The 23,281-nt window shown below is 38.0% G+C and overlaps 3 protein-coding genes across 4 annotated transcripts; all 3 read left to right on the forward strand.

Moving 5' to 3' along the window:
- Positions 1 to 533: 533 nt before the first annotated feature.
- Positions 534 to 8,266, forward strand: LOC111494273 (increased DNA methylation 1-like). The gene is made up of 8 exons (XM_023144178.1): positions 534 to 3,185; positions 3,616 to 3,745; positions 3,840 to 3,919; positions 4,876 to 5,114; positions 5,349 to 5,435; positions 5,863 to 5,962; positions 6,078 to 6,291; positions 6,382 to 8,266. The coding sequence occupies exons 1-8, from the start codon at positions 981 to 983 to the stop codon at positions 7,224 to 7,226; spliced, it is 3,900 nt and encodes a 1,299-aa protein (XP_022999946.1). The 5' UTR covers positions 534 to 980; the 3' UTR covers positions 7,227 to 8,266.
- Positions 8,267 to 8,863: 597 nt separating this feature from the next.
- On the forward strand, positions 8,864 to 18,066 carry LOC111494278. 2 transcript variants are annotated; one of them, XM_023144182.1, is made up of 3 exons: positions 8,864 to 9,982; positions 13,403 to 13,710; positions 16,677 to 18,066. In XM_023144182.1, the coding sequence occupies exons 1-3, from the start codon at positions 8,952 to 8,954 to the stop codon at positions 16,790 to 16,792; spliced, it is 1,455 nt and encodes a 484-aa protein (XP_022999950.1). In that variant the 5' UTR covers positions 8,864 to 8,951; the 3' UTR covers positions 16,793 to 18,066. The 2 variants fall into 2 exon arrangements, with proteins under 2 accessions (XP_022999950.1, XP_022999951.1); XM_023144183.1 differs by having other exon boundaries at positions 17,562 to 18,066.
- A 1,920-nt stretch (positions 18,067 to 19,986) lies between these two features.
- Positions 19,987 to 22,692, forward strand: LOC111494276 (FRIGIDA-like protein 4a). Its single transcript, XM_023144181.1, has 3 exons — positions 19,987 to 20,968; positions 21,393 to 21,568; positions 21,864 to 22,692. Exons 1-3 carry the CDS (start codon positions 20,083 to 20,085, stop codon positions 22,383 to 22,385), a joined length of 1,584 nt encoding a protein of 527 aa, XP_022999949.1. The 5' UTR covers positions 19,987 to 20,082; the 3' UTR covers positions 22,386 to 22,692.
- Positions 22,693 to 23,281: the final 589 nt, after the last annotated feature.

Genomic DNA, 23,281 nt, shown 5'->3' on the forward strand with positions numbered 1-23,281 from the left:
GTATTTGAAAGAAATTAGATGGTGGGGGCATTATTGGAAAATGTCACCACGGAAATCTAAAGTTTGGGCCTAGTTAGTTAGCCCAATACGAAGCCCAGCCCAGTGATCCTTAAAATACCCCGCCGTAGTTTTAGTATCCTCACGCGCACAGTAGGCGCGTGCGCCCAAGTTCCTCGGCAATACCTTAACCAGCAGGACCTCAACGAAGCCAAAAAATGCAAACGCAAAAATTAAAAAAGAAAAAAAGAAAAACACATATGCAAATTAAGTACAGTCAGAACTGTAAACCACAGCTAGCAATCTTCTGCTCCCAGTGAGATATCGCCACGTCATAATTCAATCCAACGTAGCTCAGTGCTGTCCGACGTGGCAAGATCGTCGCCTTTATCTGTGCTCCACCTAGGAAAACGAGATTTGGAGGGGGAAAAATGAAATAAATGAAAAAAGGATAAATAATAATAAGAGAATTATTATTATTATTATTATTATGCTTGAAAAATAAATTTAGGAGAGAGGGAAAAAAGAAAAGAAAAGAAAAGAAAAGAAAAGAAAAGAGAAAAAAAAAAAAAACTGGAAGTTTTATAATTTGCTTTGGTTTATAATAAAGTGGCGATGGCTATGGGATGACGATCCTAACTAAGAAAATTTGTGTATGATCAGTTCTCGTACGTCGGGGCATTCAGCGGCTAATTGAAGCCAATTCCCGGCTATGGAATTCTGGAGCTTTCTGTTGAGGTAAGATTCTTGATATCTCGTCCACGGTAGGGTTGGTGGTTTTCGGTTTTGGTTTTGGTTTTGGAAAATCTTGCGGAATTGGGATCTGTTTGCTTCAGATCTGATAGGGTTTTCATTGGGGGAGTTCGGGGGTAATCGAATTGGGGTTTGTGGTAGCTGGATTGTATTGGGTTTGCTGGCTAGCTCAATATGATTATGGAGGGAAATTTTGTAATTTAGGGTTCTTGCTTTGGGGGTTGATTCTCATGGAGGACGGTGTGAGATCTGGGGGACCATCGGGGGTTTTGGTGAAGACTCGGAACTCGTCCGGTTGCTTAATTGTTAGAAAGAAAGAGGATGGATTAGGGGGCGCCGGTTCTTCGGCCTCACGCTTGCTTCATGCGAAGAAGGAGAAGAAGAGGCCTAGGTTGGTTTTGAGTGATTCTGGGTCCAGTGATGAGGTATTGCTGCCCCATCGTAGACGGGTTGATCCTGAAACCATTCGGGTTTGTAATGGTTTGAATTCTTTTGAAAAGGATGATATGGACGAGACGGGAAGCATCAGAAAGAAGGATAGGTTGCAGTATGTTAAGCGGAATGATGATGTTCTGCTCAACAGGATGGATGTGGATGGTTTAGGAAGAAATATGGGCACCTTAGATGTCTTTGATTTCAACGAGTACGATGACCTCGACGGTGAGATTGAGCAGAGGAAGCATGTTAACGGCAGTGGAGAAAAGCGGTTTCTTGGTTCCATGAACCTGCCTCAACGTGAAATCAAGAGGGAATTTGGAACCACTTCTAGTAGGCATGCTTTGGTGGACAAGAGAAAGAATTTGTATGCAGAAAAAACCAATACCTTTGATCGGGATAGGCCTACGAGAAAGATTAACTTCGACACAGATAGTGATGGAGCTTATGTCCCAACACCCTTGTTAAGGGATAAGTTTAGGGGTCATTCTGATGAAGCAATAAGGGTTCAGGGTAAAAATGGAGTTTTAAAGGTCATGGTAAAAAAGAAGAAGAATGTGAGTGAAACTTCGGATATGTATGATCATCGCAAATTAGAAGAAAGTAGAAAGACTCTAAGGACTGAAGATACTCCGAAGAGGAAAGTGTTAGTTGCTCCTTCAGTTTACCCAGAAACTAAACCTCATGTGAAACAGAATCCCTTTCCTAAGCCAGAGAAGGACCATGCTGATTTTCAAACATCAGCATCAACAAAAAATGGAAAGGGTTGCAGTTGGGATTCAGGTGATAGCGGTGTATCATTGAAGCCCAGAAAAAAGGTTGTTGAAGCTCAGAAATCTACGAAGAGGGCAAGCTCTGAAGTTGAAAAAATTCCATGTGAAGAGACTCCCCCAAGTACAGCAAAGGAAGGAAAAGCAAAACGAGGCAGTGGAACTGAGAAACAAAAGCTACGTGAAAGGATCAGGGGAATGCTCCTTAGTTCTGGCTGGAAAATCGATTACAGACCTAGAAGGAATAGAGATTATTTAGATGCTGTCTATGTTAATCCAACTGGAACAGCATATTGGTCAATTATTAAGGCTTATGATGCCCTTCAAAAGCAATTAAATGAAGAAGGAGCAGAGGCTAAACCCAGTGCTGATGCTTCCTTTACCCCAATCTCAGATGATATTCTCAGTCAATTAACCAGGAAAACTCGAAAGAAAATTGAGAAAGAATGGAAAAGTAAGCAGAGAGATGAAAGTGACAGTGAAAATGCCAAAGAAGCAAGTGCACTGAGATCTGCTGGTACTAAAAATGACGTGGACAGCATGGACAGTGATAGCAACGAAGAAAAATTAAGCTCTTTCATAAAGCAGGGTGGGAAATCTATTAAAAAGAAATTGAACGATAATGGATTTCCTAGTGTTGACTCAAAAGGTCAAAGTTCTAGTAAGTATTCACGTGATGCCAATGCAAAACATTCTTCTGGATTCAGTTCACGTATTTTACATGGAAGAAAAGGTAGAAAGCTTGGATTGTTAGTTCGTCGCTCTAGTAAGGGATTAGATTCAGAGAATGATGGTTTTGTTCCATATACTGGTAAAAGGACTCTGCTGTCCTGGCTTATCGATTCTGGGACTGTGCAGTTGAGCCAAAAGGTTCGTTATATGAACCGCAGACAGACCCGAGTGATGCTGGAAGGGTGGATTACCAGAGATGGCATTCATTGTGGTTGCTGCAGCAAAATCCTCACTGTTTCGAAGTTTGAGATACACGCTGGAAGCAAACTACGACAACCTTTTCAAAACATCTTTCTGGAATCTGGGATTTCTCTTCTGCAATGCCAGATAGATGCTTGGAACAGACAGGAGGAATCTAAACGTCTCAGTTTCCACACATTTGAAATTGAAGGTGACGATCCGAATGATGATACTTGTGGTATATGTGGAGATGGTGGCGACTTGATCTGTTGTGATGGGTGTCCATCAACTTTTCATCAGAGTTGTTTAGACATTCAGGTGTGTATCCAGTTTCTTGTTCATGCTTGTTGGTAGGTATCCCTATTGTGTCACATGCCACTTGTTCAATTTTAATTATTGATCGCAATTTATGATTTAAATCACTTAGTAGGCTGGAAATATTTTCTAGCTGAATTTAGGGAGTTGTGTACGGTTGAGGATGGGATTAGCTGTTCATCACACACTTTCTTTCTTGCTCGCTCGCACACGTACAAAATTTTAGAACCCCTGAAAACTGACATGCACTGGTTTTGGTGATTTAACCAGTGTTATTTGTCTCTGACTTATCTTCTCTTCTTCTTGTATGGACTTTTTTTCAGCCCCCTTTTTGTTTATTATCGTCAAATAAGTTCTTTTAACAGGAATTAGTTAAGGCTAGAGTTGTTGAGTTCAGATTTGACTCCTTTGCTTGCTTATACCGTTGGTACAGATTCCTCCGGGTGATTGGCACTGCCCAAATTGTACCTGCAAGTACTGTGGAGTTGCTAGTGTTGATACTTCTCATGAAAACACTACCAATGTTCTTGAGATATCTAGTTGCATGTTATGCGAGAAAAAATGTATGACTTCAATTTGTTCTCTTTTATTTCTTCTCTCTTCCCTTCCTGCTCATCAACTGTGATTTTATAATCTTTATTTTTGTTATTGCTGCAGTTCATGAATCATGCATCCCGGAGATGGATACTCATTCCAATGGTTCAGTCACTTCTTTTTGTGGCAAGAATTGCAGAGAGGTAGCTAAAATTTCTATTTACTTAACTTCCAATCTTCTTTTAGTATGACTTTAAATTTTGTTGGTCATTTATTCTTGTGGACGTTATGAATAAAGTGGTTGAGGAATTGTGTAGAGCATTCACTTTTTCAATAGTTTTTCAAACACGTAACTCAGTCACTGCGAAAGTATATTCTTTTTTCCTTTGATGTATTTATTCTTGGTGTGAAGTGATAGGCTTCAAAAATTAGATTCTACCAGTTATGTTCACTTTCAATGTATCTAACTTGCTATGGATGACAACCATCAAAAGATTTATTAAACCCAAATCCAAACATTTTTTTCTTTCTTAGTTTCTTGTCCCTTCGGTGACTGTTCCATCAATTGCTATGTAGACCTGCACGATACATCTTTGATTGTTAATTGAGTTTTCATTTAACTTAAAGCTGTACTATCAGTAACGAGAAGGTGGACAAACCTTTGAAGTCGCATTCTGTCTGAGATGGAGTAGAATTTGAAATTTTTAATATGATCCCAATTGTCAGTGATAATATAACTATGATGTGTATATACCTTTGTCTGTTAATGTTTTGACCAATAGTTCTTCCTTGGACTAAAACCTTCTATTTTCAAGAAAATATAGGAATCGACAATGCCCTGTCTTCATCTTAATCTTTATTGGTCTCTGTTATGTAGTTTTTTTATTCTTTTATCATGGATTTTTTTTCCTCTCTAGTGCACATGTTACCTTTGAGCTACTCGTTGTTAAGTTTCAGTCACCTGAATGTGTTGGTGAATACAGGCTACTACAGTTGTACTTTTTGTCTGTGCATGCTGGTGATCATATCATGTTGTGGTATAAGGTTCCCTAATCCTGCATTTACCTGGTTGATGTTTTCTACTTTTAAGTAGTTCTAAGAATTTCTATTTCTTCCCAATGAAAATTTTCACCTGCAGACTAATTATTGTATTTTACAGCTTTTTGAGAATTTGCAGAAGTTTCTTGGGGTGAAACACGAATTAGATGCAGGGTTCTCATGGTCTCTTGTCCGTAGAACAAGTGAAGATTCAGATTCATCTCATCGTGGGCATTCACAAAGGATTGAATGCAACTCTAAACTGGCTGTTGCATTAACAGTTATGGATGAATGTTTTTTGTCTATTGTTGACAGGAGGAGTGGGATAAATCTAATTCATAATGTTCTTTATAATATTGGGTAAGAACATTTTTTCTTGCCTTTAGTAATACTGATATAGTTTGTTCGCATCATCATAACTCTAAATACTCTGAAAGTGCTCTTCTTACTTTTACTATATTTACTTAATTTTGATTGCTCTAACATGGATAAAACTATTTGATCACAATCTACAGCAAAATTTTGTTTTAAAAATTATTTTCTCGTCATGGTATCTGAATGTTTTTCTGATGAGTTTCATGTTTAATATTCCAGATCAAACTTTTATAGGCTGAATTATAGTGGCTTCTACACTGCTATTTTGGAAAGGGGTGATGAAATCATCTCTGCAGCAACAATCAGGTATCATGCATCACACTTCATCATTTGGCGTGGACATATTAACTTGGTATTTGCAGAAGGAAGAAATTTGAATAGACCATATAGTTTTGCTTGTGCATATTTGCAGAAGGAAAAATTTAAGTAGACCATGCTCTGGATAGAAATATGCTCTGGTTGAGTGTAGTTGTGTGTCCAGTTAGTGTGTTTTAGGTTGGTTCTTGCTTTGTTTGTATAGGTTGCAGACTTCATCTGAAAAAAGTTGAACTTTTAGACATAATAGATTATTTATCTTCTAGGATTTGATATCTTCTAACCATATTAGATTATTTATCTTCTAACCATATAGAATGGTAATTTGGTGAAATAAGCTTTTGGTTCAATGTTCCAGTTTTGATGCTTGCTTGATTAGTAAGGTTTTGCTGATATGTGCTATCTTTGATATGGTTAGGTTTCATGGGACTAAGTTAGCTGAGATGCCATTCATTGGAACCCGTCATATATATAGACGTCAAGGAATGTGCCGTCGTCTTTTTCGTGCAATTGAATCTGTGAGTTACCCAAAAGATGTTTCTTAATCTTTTTCCTACTGTTATGGGTTTGCAAATTTAACATACTACTTTCCTTCAATGACTGCAATGTTTATCATGTTTTCCTTCTATATAGGCTCTCCGCTTACTTAAGGTTGAGAAACTGATTATACCAGCAATTGCCGAGCTCATGCATACATGGAATGTTATTTTTGGCTTTATCCCTTTGGAGCAATCACTCAAGCAAGAAATGAGATTGATGAATATGCTGGTGTTCCCTGGAACAGATATGTTACAGAAGTTGTTAATCGAAGAGACAATTGTTGAGGAAAATGCTACTACTGCCTCAGGTTTTATATCGTTCTCATCGTTTTTATTTTTCGAATAAAATTGGTTTTGCCCGCCAATGTAATTCTTCGCTCTATGTTTTTGCTTAAAAGGTGCAAAGCAAACGAATTGTAGAAGTACAGAGTTCAGTAGTCCTAAGATGGATGCAGAGACCTCATCTGGACAGGAACCTCAAAGTTGTGACGACACTGAACAGCGTCACTCCAAGAAGACAACAAATGAAGCAGCTGACACTAACCCGGATCCTGAATCCATGCCTGGTTCTCCAAATGATACATCTGTGGTGAATAGTTCTCTGGACGCATCTCGTGAAGTTAAAACTTCTTGCTTTCCAATGGAAACGGAAAATTCAGATTCTGATTCTGGTGATAAATTAGCTGAATGTTCCCCCGATGGGAAATGTTCATCCCCCTCCAACCCGATGGGGATCTCTCTTCCAACCAAAAATAGGCCTGGAATTCAGCATGTTTCAGAAGACCATTCGCAGTCCACTTCTCAATGTATGGCAGCTGATACTCCTTCAGACAGTTTGCTTGAACCTAAGGTTACAGTTTCAGATGAAGGAATCATACGTTCGAATTCTCATGCTGGCCACAAGTTGGTTGAATCTGATTCTCAGAAGAAATCTTTCCCTTCTACTTTAGGCCATGGTACTGATGAGTTTGAAAACAACATACCCGTGATGGATTCTCCTGAATATGATAAGTGTTCGAATAAGATTAATGGTCATGATTTTCGTGAAGACAATGCCCATGCTAATTCTTTTAAACCTGCTCTTTGGGATGAAAATTTTGCTAATGGCGTTGTCGGTGAAAAGCCACTTGTCTCTTCATCTGGTCTGTGTGGCTCTAATGGACGCCCCTCCGAAACTATATCTGATGATGGAATTTGTGGCAGTGAAAATTCTCCACAGACCTGTGGGGAAAAAGTCAGGTGATTCACGGGAAGAGAGAGCTGAATCTGGTTCGGTTTGATAAATTGAGGCTCCATGTTGATATTTCATCTCCAAATTAACTGGGTTATTTCTCATGCGACCACTTGGTTGCTGGTTTGTGCAGGGCTCTGTTGCTAAATGACTAGTGCTTAAATTGAGATGAGTTGCAATAATTAATATTGCTATTTGACAGAATTTATTCAACTTTATGCTGTTCGGTGTTAGATCATAATCCACCTTCGGTGATAGTTAACACGATTTTTTCAGCCCTGGAGTTCTACAGATGTGCCCTTGATGGAAGTAGCATGGTTCAATTCACTGCCCATCTCTTCTGAAATTGCTGCTCTGAAACACGAACTCATTCATCATGCTGGCTAGCTTGGAAGATCAGACTTCATGATATGGCCGGAACTTGGGACCGACTTCAGTTAGTAGGTTCAAGAACTCTCCAAACCGCAGCATCTTTTTGTTCTTGAAATGGAGCATTTCCATTCTTAATCAGGGTGAAGCTAATCTCTTGGATCATAATCTTCTTGTCTAAGTATCTGCTATCTGCTGCTCAGCCTTTTCGACGAACACAACCACAACAGAGGTAGAGAATTTAAAATTCCGAGACGTTTTCAAGTTGTCAAGGTTTTCTTGTGGGCTGTTCCACATAAATATATTGATACTCATTCATATTACTCGTAAGAATGATATGAGAACAGCACCCTTGGGTGTATTGGCTGTGTTTGCTGGAATGACCAGGGCTTGTCACCTCATTTTGCTGCAGTCAGTCAGGGGCATCATCTAATTCTCAGAAATTTCAGCATCTTCTTGGAAGCTACAACGCTGCCAACCATGAGTGTTTAGGGTTGGTTTGGTTAAAATGTGTGAAGGCAAAGGGTCAACAAAGATAATAGCTTTTAGTGAGAGTTAGAATAGGGCGTCCATTGTTTACTAACTGTTGTTATTGGGAATTACTTGTAATTATCTGGTGCACATGTATTTAGTTTGAACTGCTGGCTGAGGCTAGATTTTGTTCCACTTTTTTCTCGAACCCCAACTTTTTCGTCTTCGTCTAGAGATAGAACTAAAAAGAGGTTTCCACACCTTTGTAAGGAATGTTTTGTTACCCTCTCCAACTAATGTGGGATCTTACCATTCACTCTTTTGGGAGTTCAATATCTTCGCTGACACACCACTTGATGTTTGGTAACATCTTCGTTGTACAATCACTCGGTGTTTGACTCTAATTCCATTTGTAATAACTCAAATCCATTGCTAACAAATATTTTCATTGCTTATGGATTTATTAGATATAAAATTAGATATGGAAATTTTTATTTTTTATTTTTTTTTAGGTATTATTACTTTAATTATTTTAGGTTGATATTTGACTCTATTTTACTATAAGTTTATTGTTTTAAATGAAAATTTATGTTTTTAAATATAAATTATTGAATAAAAGTTTTAAAATTGTATTTATTAAAAAAATGAAATTAATAAATTTTTTATTATCGATATATAATGAAATAGGTGTGAAAGAAAAAAAAAAAAATATATATATATATATATATATAATATAAATTAAATTAAATTAAATAGTTGGTGGGGCCGGAAAGGGAATCGGGAAGTAATCGCTGAATAAAACACCCATTCACCTATCCAGTTAGCCCGGAAGCTAAAAACGGAGATTTTCTGATTTCTCGTAAACCCTAGGCGGCTCCGACCGCTTCTACAACAGCCATGGCCGGCGGTAACAATACAAGCAAGCCGTCTCAGAAGCCTCCTTCTTCTTCCACCGCCCCTTCTAACCGGAAATCCCGCTGGGAGTCCTCCACCAACAATCCTCCCTCCGATCCCAAATCCGATTCTAAATCTTCCAAACCCCATAATCCTTCCTCGAAGGTTGCAATTAGTCCCAATGCAACTCATCCCAAGCATCCCGCCGACAAGGCTGCTAATCCAACTCCGGCATCGGCTCCTCTCCATTCACCTGGAGTTCCTCTTCCCTTTTCCGATCCCTCGGATCTTGGCCCACCGCCTCCGCCGTCTTATGGATTCCACATGCTCGATCGTCGCACGATTGTTCTTGCTGATGGAAGCGTACGGTCGTACTTTGCTCTCCCTCTGGACTATCAAGATTTTACTCCGCCTGCAAGGCCCATGGATCTTGCTGCTCGGTTTTTACCAATGGGGTCCGGTGGTCCTGGCCGTGAATATGGTGGATTTGACCGTCGGTTCCCCCCCGGTGGCCCTATGAGTCCAAATGAATTTCGGGGTGTTCGGGAAGAACAGTTTGCGCGTTCCAGGCCTCAAGAGCACTGGAACTCTCGAGGGACTGACGAACGTGGTGGTCCTGCAGAATTTTCGATGAAGAGGAAATTCAATGACGACAATGAGAAAGACAGGAAGGATGAGAAAGACGAAATGTGTAGGCGACAACAGCAATTCTTGCACAATGAGAATGCAAATGGGTTTCATACTGGTTCTGGCGAACGGCGGGGTGATTTTTTGGCGGGAACGAGTGATCCATATGGTCGAACAGAAGATATAAGGTTCTCGAAGTACATGCGAGTTGGTGGTAGTTATGAAAACGAAGGTTTAAGGCCAGGTAGCGGTCACAATGTAGCTCCTAAATATTTGGAAGTTGACCAGAATGCATTGAGAAAGGCATTCCTTCACTTTGTGAAGACTATCAATGAAAACGCAACTCAGAAAAAGAATTATTTGGAGGACGGGAAACATGGGCGTCTTCAATGTCTTGCTTGTTCAAGGTTTGATGCAATTGGACTCTTTGTGTCTTATCTCTTTGACTTGCAGTATTTTTATATATTGCTGATAATTAATGCTTCTCTTCCCTGCATCCGGGATAATTTATGGTGGATGCAGTTAGCTAATACATTCCACTGTTTGTTTGCACTGTCTGTTGTGGTTAAGAAGGAAGTGAATGCGTTGAGCATATGCGTTCTTGATCGCCCTTTCCAATTAAGATGTTTTTCTGCTGCTGCCTTTTCTTTTAAGACTGATATGAAGCATTTAAGTGGGGGTATGGATACTGACTTGAGTGTCCGTGCCTGTGGCAAAAACTATGCATTCATTGTACTAATGTAATTTTGGATTTTGATATGTTTAATTGATTGACAAGAAGAAGGGAAAGGAGAACTACACTCTCTTCTAATATTTTCCCTGCGTCTATTGTGGTGGTTGCTGTGAGCAAATACATCGACTGTTTGTTTGCTTTTGATGTTGTCGTGACTGAGAAGGAAGTCAATACTTTAAGTGGATGCTTCTTGATACCTTTTCTTTGCTCTTACTTATCCTTACGAGTGTTATATACAAGCATTTGAGGAAACTGTGGATGCTGGCTCTTGCTGAGTGTCTGGCCATTGGTTTTGTTGTACTTTTCCTCCTATACATTTGTTCCCCATATTACGTAATATAGGATAGTGGTGTAAGATAGTTGGTTTGGTGTTAGAGGTGTGATCTTTCATCAAGTTCAATGTCTATTTGGGCATCTTATTTATTTTAGATTGTACCTTTTTTTGTGTAGTTAGTTGGTCTTGACTTTGTTTTGGCTCCTTTTGGAGGGTTATCTTTGTGTATGCTTTTGTATTCTTTTATTGAGATCTCATTCTTTTAACATTAAAAAAAAAAGGTCTATTGGGGTTGGTTTTTGGCCAAACTTAACCCAGGATTGGCTTCAGTAAAAGCAACCAACTGATCATTTTTTGGCTTTATTGTTACACAACGGAACTAGGGGATGGGCATAGTCCATTGACTGTTGGACTCGAGCATAATTTTGCTTCCTAACCAATGTGAATGGCTTGGAATGGCCACGAACATACTCTCGTGGTTTCTGGTAATTCTGGAGGGGTAAGTTTTGTTGATATGTTTAGACTTTGTCCTGTGCGTTGCCTTGCTTTATACTTGGTTCTTTTTTACTATTTTTTTTTTTTTAATTTCTTGATATGAATTCCCATGTGATGCTATTTTTATTGCAAGGGTTGTTTAAGGGTTTTCCCCTTATTTGTTATATTATTTCATTTTACTGTATATGTATATTTCTTATCTAGTTACCTTATATTTTTTTAGGAAAGTATGATTGCATCACTGTGTAAGTGCCATTACCCTGCAACCTTAGACATTTTTTGTTCACTTCATTGTGATGTTGGTTCACCTTTTATATTGTGTTTTCCTATAGGTTTGGTCTCTTTTAGCCATGTGATACAAGTTCGATGGCTTGTATGGATGCAATTATTTTGTGTGTACAATATGGTTACTATATTGCCTTACCATCAAAAGTTGTATCTGGAAAAACCTGTTCTCTTTATGGAGTGAATCAGCTGGTTATATTTGTTTCTCCCTTTACAAATAGTTCTAATAGGAAGCTGGTGGAATGCTACTAACTCTGTCTGATACATATAGCTATGACGCATTAGTGGTAAAAGATATTGTGTTAGTTATCTCTTTGATGGTAATTGTTTGGTTAGGCATTAATCCAAGCCTGTAAATTGTAGTTGATTTGATGCCATAATCATAATCAACGAGGGAGACCTGTTTAGCCTTTTTTTTTATGAAACTCCCTGTCCCGCATATATCAATTTGAAGTATTTGTGGATTTAGGTTGCCAAATGGGCTGCTTTGATGTGAATGAGGTTGAAAGTTTCTCATGAATGAATAATTTCTTCAATTCTAGTGTCTGGCTATTTGACAATACTTGCCATTTAACTTGCTATGTGACAATACATGCCACTTTTTTGTGCCTGTGGGGAAACATGAGTAGCAATAGAAGAAAAAATAATCTCTCTCCTGAGAGGTATCAATACTTAGTATAGTGTCTGATAGGATGTTTTTTCGTGCCTTTTTCTTTCTCCAGGGGGAGGAACTAGCTGATAACTTGTTTCCTTGGTGCCATTCTTTGCTTATCCATTGTTGGCCTGGAAACTTACAAATATTTGCTTGATTTTCCTTTTGGTGATTTTCTAATTAAGAAGGAAAACATGAGACTGTTCCTAGTGGTTGAGAGGACTTCAAGGCTATATGGGAGCTTTTTGTTTGTATGGACTCATTTCGTTTAAGGATTGCATTCCTTGAATTTTTCCCTGTTGGAGAATCCTTATTACCTTTAGTATAGCTCAAGCTTGTTCAATATGAACTTTGTTAGTTTGGTTTGGTATTCGAATGGTGTACCTTTTCTCTCGTTTGTGTAATTTGTTTCTTATGAAGTGTACCTATGGGATTTCAACCATGAAAATATCTGAACCTTTTTACCAACCATGTATTCATATGGTGTACCTGTTCTCTCATTGGTCCCATATCTTCTTTATAATGTGAACCTATGGGATTTCAACCATGAAGTTATCTGAACCTTGTTACCAATCATTGATTCCTGAATATTGTGCATGTTTGGTCGTTAATAAACTGCTTGTCGTCTCAAGCATATGTTTGAATTTCCAATTGTCATTAAATGAGTAGAAATAGTGTAGAAGATTTCAAGCTTCAATGTTTTGATCAATGGATTTTGCAGACGAGGAACCCTTATTATTGGTTATCTGAGGTTTCTTAATGTAGTAGAAGGATAGATAGAAACCATTTGATGAAACATAGGAACCATAAGTTTTTTAGGTATGTTGTTATTTAAGTTCCTCTCATTATGAAATTGTATAAATTCAAATAATCTTAGTTATGGAAGAAGGAACTATGATACTCACTGCTCAGTAATCGAGATCATTTACCCATTGACTTCACAGACCTGAAGATTGATAACTTTGGTGACAGGAGAACCTGAGATGGAAAATTTTTGCCTCTTCTGCTATTTGTCTGGACTGCATCTTCCATTTTTGTTTGGGATCACAAAGTTGGAACTATCGCAACAAAAATTATAAATCTTTCTTAGGACTACTGCAGTTGAGAAGAACTTTAATGGTTGGTGGTATGATGTTAGCTTGTTTTAAAAGAAGCAGTTTTGAGACCTAATTTCTGTGATATGGAGGCTTGATTTCTTTGCTTGATAATGCTTTTTGCAATATTGGAGTCTTCGTTTCCTCCTTAAACCTTCCATTTTAAGTGGTGTACGCCACTTTATTCCTAATTTGGTTCAAATTTGTAGGCTTATATTATTGTTTGAACCTATTAAAAATCATATTTTGGCCCCCTAAAGAATGTTGCCCCCTCCTTTATATGCTTGCTTTCAGGTCCTCTAGAGATTTTCCAGATATGCATGGCCTTATTATGCACACATACAACTGTGATAGCGCTGACTTGCTAGTAGATCATCTGGGTTTACACAAAGCTCTTTGTGTATTAATGGGGTGGAACTACTCAAAGCCTCCTGATAGTTCAAGAGGGTACCGGTATCTATCTGCTGATGAAGCAGCAGCTAACCAGGAGGATCTGATTATGTGGCCTCCTCTAGTTATCATCCATAATACAATTATTGGAAAGGGTAAAGATGGGCGCATGGAGGGTTTGGGAAACAAGGCAATGGATAGTAAAATTAGAGGTATAATGAACCTTTTTACTTTTTTTCATTTTTCATTGTTGTTTGAGTCGATTTATCTCTTGTTAGACAGAATAAGGTCTCTTATCAAGTAGCTGTACTGCATCTACAACTTTACTGCCCAGCAATTTCACTTAGAAGCACATAAAATGTCCCTTGTCTGTCTCATCTGTCACAGATGTTTTAGAAAATAGATTTAGATTGCAGAGTGCTTTAATGAATTTTTAGTTGCTGATGAGAACCATAGTTATATTTATCTGCACTTTCTATTTTAGTTAATGAACTTGAGGTTATATCTGAACCCTCCATGAAGGAGTTGATGGCACACGTGGAAACTTAGTCTTTCTGGGACGGTCTTGTTTTAGTGTTAGTGGAACTGTTCCAAATCCGATTGGAAGGGATTTTTTTTATTCCTTTTGCTCTAGGATATCCTTATCCTCACTCTTTTGTACTTTTCTTGACGAAATAGCAGCTTCGTATTGATTGAATGTGAATGAAGCTGTTTCTTTTTTTCCATTGAGTTGATTCCGTTCAAGTGTTTATGCGTTGTAGGGAGGGGTAACAGTGTCCAGTCTCTTCTCTCTCTCTCTATCTCTCTCCCACGTGTGTCACATTAGCTATAGCTATCTGCTTGATAATATATATTTTTATGAAGTACCTTAATTATTTATTAGTATAGTTGCTGATTACACTTGGGTTATATTTACCTGGTTCATAACATACTTATAATTAACTTACCTTAATTTTTTTTCTGAATCCCCCAAGGATAAGTTGATGGCACGTTGGAATCTTTTGGGGGTTTGTTATAGTCCTGTTTTTGTGTTGGTGAAGCTGTTTCACGTCTCCTTTGAAGGGATTTATGTAATCCCTTTTCTAATCAACGTCCTTAAATCTCTGTAGTTGCTTTTGGTGTCCTTGGTGATTTTTTTTTACCCTACAATCTTTGTTGGCTGACAATCTTGAGATATGATCTATGGAATAGCTATACAGAATCAAGGGAGTTTATCTGAGAAATTTTCATTTCACTACAGGCATGTGCTTTGCACATTAGATATTATTTTCAGCATCTTCCACCCTCTCAAATGTCGTGTCTAACATATCTTTTATTTTGTTGTTCTAAACCCATTGTCTTCAAATAGATTGTTTTCTTTGTTCTTATATCATATAGGCTTATGAGAAGTTAGTGGCAGGTTACAGATCTTTAGATGATCCATTTTGTCGATGCATCTTCTTTTTTACTTAGTTTTTACCCTTACGCAACTTCTTAATGTCATCGTGTATACATAGTACTGCATTAATGAAGACTGATGTGAACTGGAAGAAAGTGGGGTTGATTTTGATTATTTGAACATAGACTTGTAACTATAGTCTCTTATTTCAGCGGTATACTTTGGATCATATTATTCGTTTGTCTTTAGTGTGTGAGACACTGGAGGTAATGATAGGCTCTGCAAATTAGTTACTTTGCAATCCTTAACAGTAGAGTTAGATTCAGATTGATGGGAGATGCTCTCATATTAAGCTAAGGGCAACGTTTGTATTTGACCTCACCTTAACAATATTTGTCATGCTAGTTTCTAGTGTGGTGTTTTGTTAATTGGTAGACATGATAATAATTTGCTTCTGAGGTTCTTTTTAATTTATTATTTCATTTGATTTGGTTTTCCAAATTCTCAAACTTCCTGAACTGGGTGCTTGGATTCTGTGTCCTAGTTATTTTTGTTTTAAATGATCATGCATGCTATTCACTTGTGGAAACTGCCTCTTGTTGTCTGTAGCTTCTGACGCTTTTAAGCTTTTTGTAAACAGTTCTCAAAATGTCTATTTAGTTTATACACGGCCACCTCTGTTCCTAGTTCAAAGGCCTTTACCTTTTATAATCCAATGGCTAGTTTGCTATCAATATATTGGCATTAAGATGTCTTGACGAGTCATTTGGCCTTCCTTTTTTTTTTTTTTTTTTTTTTTTTTTTTCAGAACTTGTTTGATGGATCAATATTTTCAAATTGAACTGGTTCCCCCTTTGTCCTTTGGGCTGTGAACAAAAAGGGCTTTGTTTGGGTGGGTAGTGAGAGAGTCATTGATACTGGAAATGGAATAGTTAGAAAATCTGAGGTTTTATTTAAATATCACCAAAGTTAAACAATGTTAATTTCCAAATTTAAATGTGCGTANCTTTGTATGGAAGGGAGGGTCATTTGGGCACAACCTTGATCAAGTTTTCGGGTGATCAGTCTGGCCTCAATGAAGCCAAGAGACTGGCTGAATTTTTTGAGAAGGACAATCATGGACGTAAAGCTTGGGTTTGCATGCGACCTGCAGCATTGGGCAATGATGATGATAAAAACCCAAACCTTGTGAAGGTGGATGAAAAGACTGGAGAGAGGAATAGAGTTTTCTATGGCTATCTTGCAACTGCAGCTGATATGGACAAAGTTGATTTCGATACAAGGAAGAAGGTAGCCATAGAGAGCTATAGGGATATCAAATCATCCAGGTAGAATATCTCCAAATATAGTTCAGCTCATGTTTAATTTGCATCCTTGGATGAGCTGCAACGCTTGGATCCGATTTATTTTTGAGCTCGATGGTCATCGGTAAAGTCTACCAAACAGCTTGTTGAATATTGTCCGTTCGTCAAAAGGAGGTGGGTGGTTGTTTGAACTACCAGTGAACATTACTTCAGGAATTTCCCTGGTTTTGTTGCATAATTTTATTTCTACCGTAGGATGAATGTGTATGGTAGGATGTTGATTATGGATCTGGCTTGTCAAATGTCTTAAATTCTAATGATTGAAAGTTGTTGCATAAACAAACCCGGACAATCTCACCATCATAATTCTACGAACGTGCTATTTGTTAGAAGCAGGATATGAGCATAATTGTGATCATAATGACTCGCTGTATAAGCATCTGGGAAGGAAGCTAATTCTGAGTTAACAAGCCTTCCGTTGCATACTACTTTTCAGGACAAGCATACAATTTTAAAGTAGAGTGCGGAATCAATCCTCTGGGCTGTCTCCAGTTACGTTTCTGCACGTACTTATTGATTGCATGTTTATCAAAAGGGAAGTTGATTGTGTAGGTGAGTTGCCTTGTTTTTAAAATATCTGGCACACTTGGGAGTTGGAGCCGACCGCGGGTGTGCATGTGAATCTTGATGGAGGCTCTAATCAATTAATAATAATTGTTATCGGATGAATTAGACTCTCTTGTATTTATAACTTGATTCTAGCTTGAGAAATATATCTTCAACTAGATGATTTTTGTTCATTGGAGTACAAATCTGTGCATCTGGTCCAACCAATCAGGAGTGGATCCAGAAGGGTGAAATGCCTAATTTGGTTGTTTTTTTCTTATATATTATTGATGTTTGTACAATATATTTCAACTAGACAATTGGGCAATTTAATCTTGGTTCACAGTAATCTAATTGAGTACTTTTTGAAGGTAAATGTAGCTTATGCAGCCGAGTGTGGGATACCAGGGTGGGATACCAGGAGGCCAACTTTTAGTGACAGTTTTTGTTTGCTTTTCAGTGTCTGTAGTTTCTGTTTGATATGATTTGAAGAATTTTTTCTTTCAAAAGTAGAAATAGGAAGGATATTATCTCTGGGGCAGTGATGTTGAATGCTGAAAATTAGTCTTTGGTGTCGGTGGAAGGAGGGAGATACTTTGAGAGTAGTCTCGGCTAGGAATCTTATCCACAATATTGTATGGTTGCGTCCAAGCTGGATGGTTACATCATCCTACATTTATATTTTAACCAGGAAAGCCTCATTACTATTAGTATTATTTTGATGTGTTGTAAGCTATGTTGCAAAAGATTCTTGCTATTTCCTTCATTTTGACAGGTAACCATGGAGGTAGTGTGGTTTTGGTTCAAACCATGGATCCACATGAGAAAGAGAATGGAACCCTAGATTGAAACGGGGTTGAGACAAAAGGGGGAAGTTGAGAATGGGGATGGAAGGGATAGGGAAAGGGGAAGAGGGTGTAAGCTTTACACGTGTGATGCGCATGCTTGGAAGACGCTGGAGTTGATGTAGGGAGGGAGAGGCAGGAAATGGCACTGTGTATAATTGCGTACCTTGTTTTGGCATCTGTCTGTGCTTTAACTGACTGAACCCATGTGGTGGTCAGACTATGTGGGCATGGCCCATCCCCCCACCTATCCCCCATTCCTTTCCCTCTCTTTTGCTTTGATTTTCGTGAAAGCACTTTCTTCCCACACCCTAATCCCTTCATTCTGTTCTCTACACTACACCTATGGTAGTTAACATACACTAACTACTCTACCTACTGTTATACTCTACATCCATGTTCTTGATCGAGTGAGCTGTGCTCGAATTGATTATAGTTGTTTTCTTAGTGTTTTTTTAGACTGAGTTATGCTTGAATTGTTTATAGTTATTTTTTTGCTGTTTGAGTTGATTATAGTTGTTTTCTTATTGTCTTTTTGACTGAGTTATGTTCTGATTTATCATAGTTTTCTTGTTGCCTTTTCAACCGAGCTATACTTGGGTTGATTATAGTGTCTTTTTGGCTGAGTTATGCTTAGATTGATAGTAAAGTCATTACGAAAACACTGATTGTAATTCATGTGGGTTTTGGTAATAATGGACTAGTCAACCTTGTGACGGAAGAGCTACTATTATGTTTAGGTGACCAATAGATTGAGGAACAGGAGACTTGAAGCATACACTTATCTAGTGAGTCAAAGATGCTTGGTTAAAGGAGTCTAAGATGACCCTGACGTTTCCTTGCTTAGGTGAGATGAACTTAGTTGTGATGAACTTAGGAAATTGATCTCTTTAGATTTTTAAAATCATATAGTGCCTGTATGACTAGTTTCAAGTAGGTTGGTTGACTAGGAAGATTGGTTGTGCAATAAAACAGCTTTCAAGTAGGTTGCTTGACTGGAAAAACGGTCGTGCAATAAAACAACTTTCAAGTAGGTTGCTTTGGATGCTGTAGTAACAATATTGTGGGGGAGGTCTTGCGGAAAAATATCTCGACACGTAAATCCATCTCTTAGAGTGAGAGATCAAAGTTCCAACTTTATCCAAACTAAACTCATTAGCAACACTATTTAAAGCATTAATATATTGTTGACATTTTTAAAATAATGCCTCGTGCAGGATGGTAATTTTTCGAACATTTGACGTTTTTATAGAACAAATTGTTGTCTTGTTCACCTTTCCCAATCTTATCTTCAAAGAAAAGCATTTTGCTTCAACTTTACCCCATTTCCTTCTTTTATTCTTACAATTTTTTTAGAATAATAAATTATAGTAGATTGTTCTTCATTTCTTAGTCAAATTTATAATAATATGGTAAAACAATTACTTAATAATATGGTATTTAGTAATGTTAAATCATTATTGAAATTTATAAGTAATTTTTTTTAAAAAAAACTTAATTAAATAAAACGGCCATTTTGCCAACATTTAATTTTCAAAACAGACAGCAAAAGCCAAAATTGCATAACGCATCATTGATAATTCCATAATTAGAAAAGTATTAATGCATGTTTTTTTTGTTATAAATTTAAAAGTAATTTTAGGAATAATTGTAATAAATATACTCTATTTAAAGTATATTTTATGTAATTGAATTAATTTACTCTTGGAGCAATATTGTATGAAATTACTATTCATTGATCTAATCATCATAACTTTTTTATTCAACTTAAATCATTATTTTAATTTACAGATTAAAATAAAATTTAAAGATTCAAACTTGTCTAATAAATTCATATATTAAATCATTTCAATTTATTAAATTTAGCAAATTTTGGCATTTAGTAGTTTGAGTATTAAATTAATATATATAAGAGAAAAAACGTATTAAATTAAATACATAATTAATAGCCCTATCTATTTGAATAAGGATTTCTAAAAAATTAACTTATTAATTTTTTAAAAAGAAAAGGAATAAAGAAATACCTTTAAAATTCTAAATCCTTCCAAAATCTCTAACATTTTAGTATAACGACGTGTGAAATAAAGTATTAAAAGCCAAAACTTGTAATTTAAATAAATAAATAAATATATATATAATTGAGGGAAGAAAAATAGTATTTAAATTTAAATCCAAAGCATTTGATTTCGAAAGCGGTAGTCATCGTCGGCGTATTCTAGAATTGTTTCACACGTAACTTTTGGACGCCGGTTTCCGGTAATTATCACTTACGTGTCATTCTCCTATTCGTTCGTGTAACTTCAGTTGTCTTGTCCCTTTGATTAATCTCTTCCGTTCCAGGTTTCATTCCTTCCCCTTCTTTTCCATACGCACTTTCTCTCTCTCTCTCTCTCTCTCTCTCTTTCCACCGCCGAGACGCCGCCACCGCCGCCGTTCGAGACTTAAAAAGAAATGGGGACGATCCCCGATCCCGGCGAGTTGACTCACCCGAGTTTTGATGAGTTCCAAAGGCAGACGTCTCTGATGGCGAGCTGTACTCTGCTCTGGAAGGAGCTCTCCGATCATTTTACTAATCTGGAACAAGATCTTCTTAAGAAATCGGAGGCACTGAGGCATAAAATTCAAACCCTAGACCATCAGACTAAGGAGTCTCTTGACGAGCTGGATAAGCGCGAGGTTAGTATCCAGGGCAGTGTTCAGATCGCGCTTAGTAAGGTCGAGAAAAGCATGGAGGCGGCGCTTAAAGCGCTTGAGACAGAGGACGATGAGAATGGTGAAGTCGATGATGGCGATGGATTGTTGTTGAAGCTGAAATCCTTCTGTTTGGGAATGGATTCTGGAGGATTTTGGACGTTTATCACTGGTAAGAAGAAGGAATTGGAAGCATTGAGGGCGAAAATTCATCTGGCTTTAGCTGAATGCATCGATCCACCGAGATTCGTGCTGGAGGCCATCTCGGAGGTGTTTCCACTGGATAAGAGAGTGGAAAAAAGTGATGGAGGGAACGATTTAGGCTGGGCTTGTGTTTTAGTGCTTGAATCGCTGATTCCAGTTGTTGTAGACCCTGTGATAGGGAAGTCAAGGATTTTGGTTACACCTAGCATGAAAGAGCGCGCCAAGGAGATTGCTGAAACTTGGAAGGCGAGCTTGGAAGAGCGAGGTGGAATCGAGAATGTTAGAACACCAGACGTGCACACCTTTTTGCAGCACTTGGTTACTTTTGGGATTGTGAAGAGGGAAGACATTAATTTGTATAGGAAGCTCGTGGTTGGATCGGCCTGGCGTAAGCAGATGCCCAAGCTGGCGGTATCACTTGGCCTTGGTGATATAATGCCTGGTATAAATTTTTTGCATTTCCCTTTTGTTTCATATGGAAAACTGATATGTTTTTTTATCTTGGTCTTATTTTAGAAGCAAGAAATGGGTTATATTTTGTTCTTGCTCTATAAGATCCAACCATGGAACTATATGAGCGAAATGATCTGTAAAAGCTCATTAATCCACATTTTAACGGATCAATTAGAGCTTTTATGCAAATTGCACGGAAAATTATATCTATGAGAAGGATTATGTTGGTAGCATATCAAATTTTCACAACATTCCATGGATTTGAGGCTGAGTGGTTATTTTGAAATTGATAGCTAAATGTTTCATTGTTCTTACTAATTGCAATGTTCTTATTCTTAACCTCGCATCATTTGTTATTATTACTATATCATGGACGACATTACTGTAATGGGAGAGCTGCTATCTATGTGTAGATATGATTGAAGAACTAATCAGCCGGGGGCAGCAGCTTGATGCCGTGCATTTTACATATGAGGTTGATCTTTTGGATAAGTTCCCTCCTGTTCCACTGCTGAAAGCTTATCTGAAGGATGCAAAGAAAGCTGCAGCTGCCATTTCTGAGGACCCAAATAATGCTGGCAGAGCAATGGTAGAGTTTATCTTATTTCTTTACTTCACTATTACTTCTTGAAATAAGTTTTCGCGTTTGTGTTTGTATCTTTCATGTGATGATGAGTGAGGGGTCACCAATGGGCTGTTCATTGGATATCTCATCTGTTTGAAGATATTTGTAGCCTATGTTATAGGCTATGCTATTTGTGTTTAATTGGTGTAAAAGGAATTGTCCTCATTTCCAGGTTCTCTGTAGTATTCGATCTCAATGGACTCTATTCAACATATCAGAGGCGGTCGTAATTGATATACTTTCTTTTTGTTTGTTGTAGCACCTTGCTGCACGAAAAGAGCAGTCGGCACTTCGAGCTGTCATCAAGTGCATTGAAGAATACAAGCTTCAGGCTGAGTTCCCTCCAGAAAACCTTAAGAAACGCCTTGAACAGCTTGAAAAGGTTAAGGTTGAGAAAAGAAAGCCTGCTGCAGTCCCTGCCAACAAGAGAACACGTGCAAACAATGGCGGTCCTATGCCTCCTGCCAAGGCTGGTCGCTTGACGAATGCGTACGTATCTTCGTACCCTGCAGCTCCCGGATTCATTAGGTCCCCCTCGCACTCTCAATACCCTGCTGGTGTCCCACCTTACCATTCCCCACCCTCAATGTATGGTAGCAGAAGCCCACCCACAAATCCTTACACTTACTCGCCTGAATCTGCTCCACATGCTGGATACACTTACTCACCGGAAGCTGCTCCACATGCTGGATCCTTTCCCACGCCTCCAATGTCCTATCCTGTATATGGTGGTTACGGCAAGCCAATGGCCCCAGCATATCAACCAGCTTACTACCGATAAACATGACTGATCTCTGATGATGGTAACTGCTGATTTGATGACTCCGATCTTGTTATTTACTTTCATAATGGTTTGTCTGTAATACCTAACCATTAAACAGTAGCGATGTATGCGTGTTAATTGTGACTTTTCGTGCTGAGAAGCCAAACTCTAATGTTGATCAAACTTTAGCTGTAGGTTGATGGTGTAAAGTTATTAGGATGACCACGACAAAAACATTATTAAGTAGATCCTAATGTCATTTGGTCTTTAGTTGTAGAAAGGCTTGTCCTATTGCTTATATTAATCTCTTAGTCTCTTACTCGATCATGCCTATCATCCATCCGTATTTGAGGGTTATTTACTTTCATCCAATTTCAAATATTACCTCAATGCACAGATTAGGTTTTGCCCAAGTGGCGTTTGATAATTCGTCATCATCAAGATGGGTATTCAGGTTTAGAAGCCCGTCTCTGATTTGCTGTCTGTGGCTATGAAGCAGGCAGGGCATGATCAGTCAATCTGATGCTTGTTCGTGTGTCTTTTGAATTCTACCTGTTGCAATCTTACTCCTGAGCTATTGCAAATTGTTTATCAGATCATCGCTTAGCCGCCACTTGGTGGTAAAGAAACAGGAGAAGTTCTACAAAAATGGCTTGAAATTTAGATCTTCTTTGTTTAGCCTCAACTTCTCATCAGGTGCCTAAGTTCGTTTACTCATTTGATGCATTTTCGTCAACGAATTCGATCCTTATTCTGAAGGTGACATGTTCAGCATCTCATAGATTCTACCTCTAAATAATTGAGTTCCACATTATACACAACTTAAATCTATAGTGGGCCAACCCGAATCATCCTTGCCAATCTCCATTCAAACTTCGAGATATAAAATATGGTTTGACAAAACGGAGCCTCTC

The sequence above is a fragment of the Cucurbita maxima genome, unplaced genomic scaffold (genome assembly GCF_002738345.1).
Source record: "Cucurbita maxima cultivar Rimu unplaced genomic scaffold, Cmax_1.0 Cma_Scf00020, whole genome shotgun sequence".
Lineage (NCBI taxonomy): Eukaryota > Viridiplantae > Streptophyta > Magnoliopsida > Cucurbitales > Cucurbitaceae > Cucurbita > Cucurbita maxima.

What these genes read in the sequence shown, in the direction of transcription:
- LOC111494273 (XM_023144178.1), top strand. Translation starts at nt 981, where the DNA reads ATGGAGGACGGTGTGAGATCTGGGGGACCATCGGGGGTTTTGGTGAAG. An exon ending in CATGTTATGCGAGAAAAAAT is followed by an intron (nt 3,746 to 3,839) that starts GTATGACTTCAA and finishes TTATTGCTGCAG; the next exon opens with TTCATGAATCATGCATCCCG. An exon ending in TTTTTCGTGCAATTGAATCT is followed by an intron (nt 5,963 to 6,077) that starts GTGAGTTACCCA and finishes CCTTCTATATAG; the next exon opens with GCTCTCCGCTTACTTAAGGT.
- LOC111494276 (XM_023144181.1), top strand. Translation starts at nt 20,083, where the DNA reads ATGGGGACGATCCCCGATCCCGGCGAGTTGACTCACCCGAGTTTTGAT. An exon ending in CCTTGGTGATATAATGCCTG is followed by an intron (nt 20,969 to 21,392) that starts GTATAAATTTTT and finishes ATCTATGTGTAG; the next exon opens with ATATGATTGAAGAACTAATC. An exon ending in ATAATGCTGGCAGAGCAATG is followed by an intron (nt 21,569 to 21,863) that starts GTAGAGTTTATC and finishes TGTTTGTTGTAG; the next exon opens with CACCTTGCTGCACGAAAAGA.
- LOC111494278 (XM_023144182.1), top strand. Translation starts at nt 8,952, where the DNA reads ATGGCCGGCGGTAACAATACAAGCAAGCCGTCTCAGAAGCCTCCTTCT. An exon ending in CAATGTCTTGCTTGTTCAAG is followed by an intron (nt 9,983 to 13,402) that starts GTTTGATGCAAT and finishes GCTTGCTTTCAG; the next exon opens with GTCCTCTAGAGATTTTCCAG. An exon ending in AATGGATAGTAAAATTAGAG is followed by an intron (nt 13,711 to 16,676) that starts GTATAATGAACC and finishes ACTACTTTTCAG; the next exon opens with GACAAGCATACAATTTTAAA.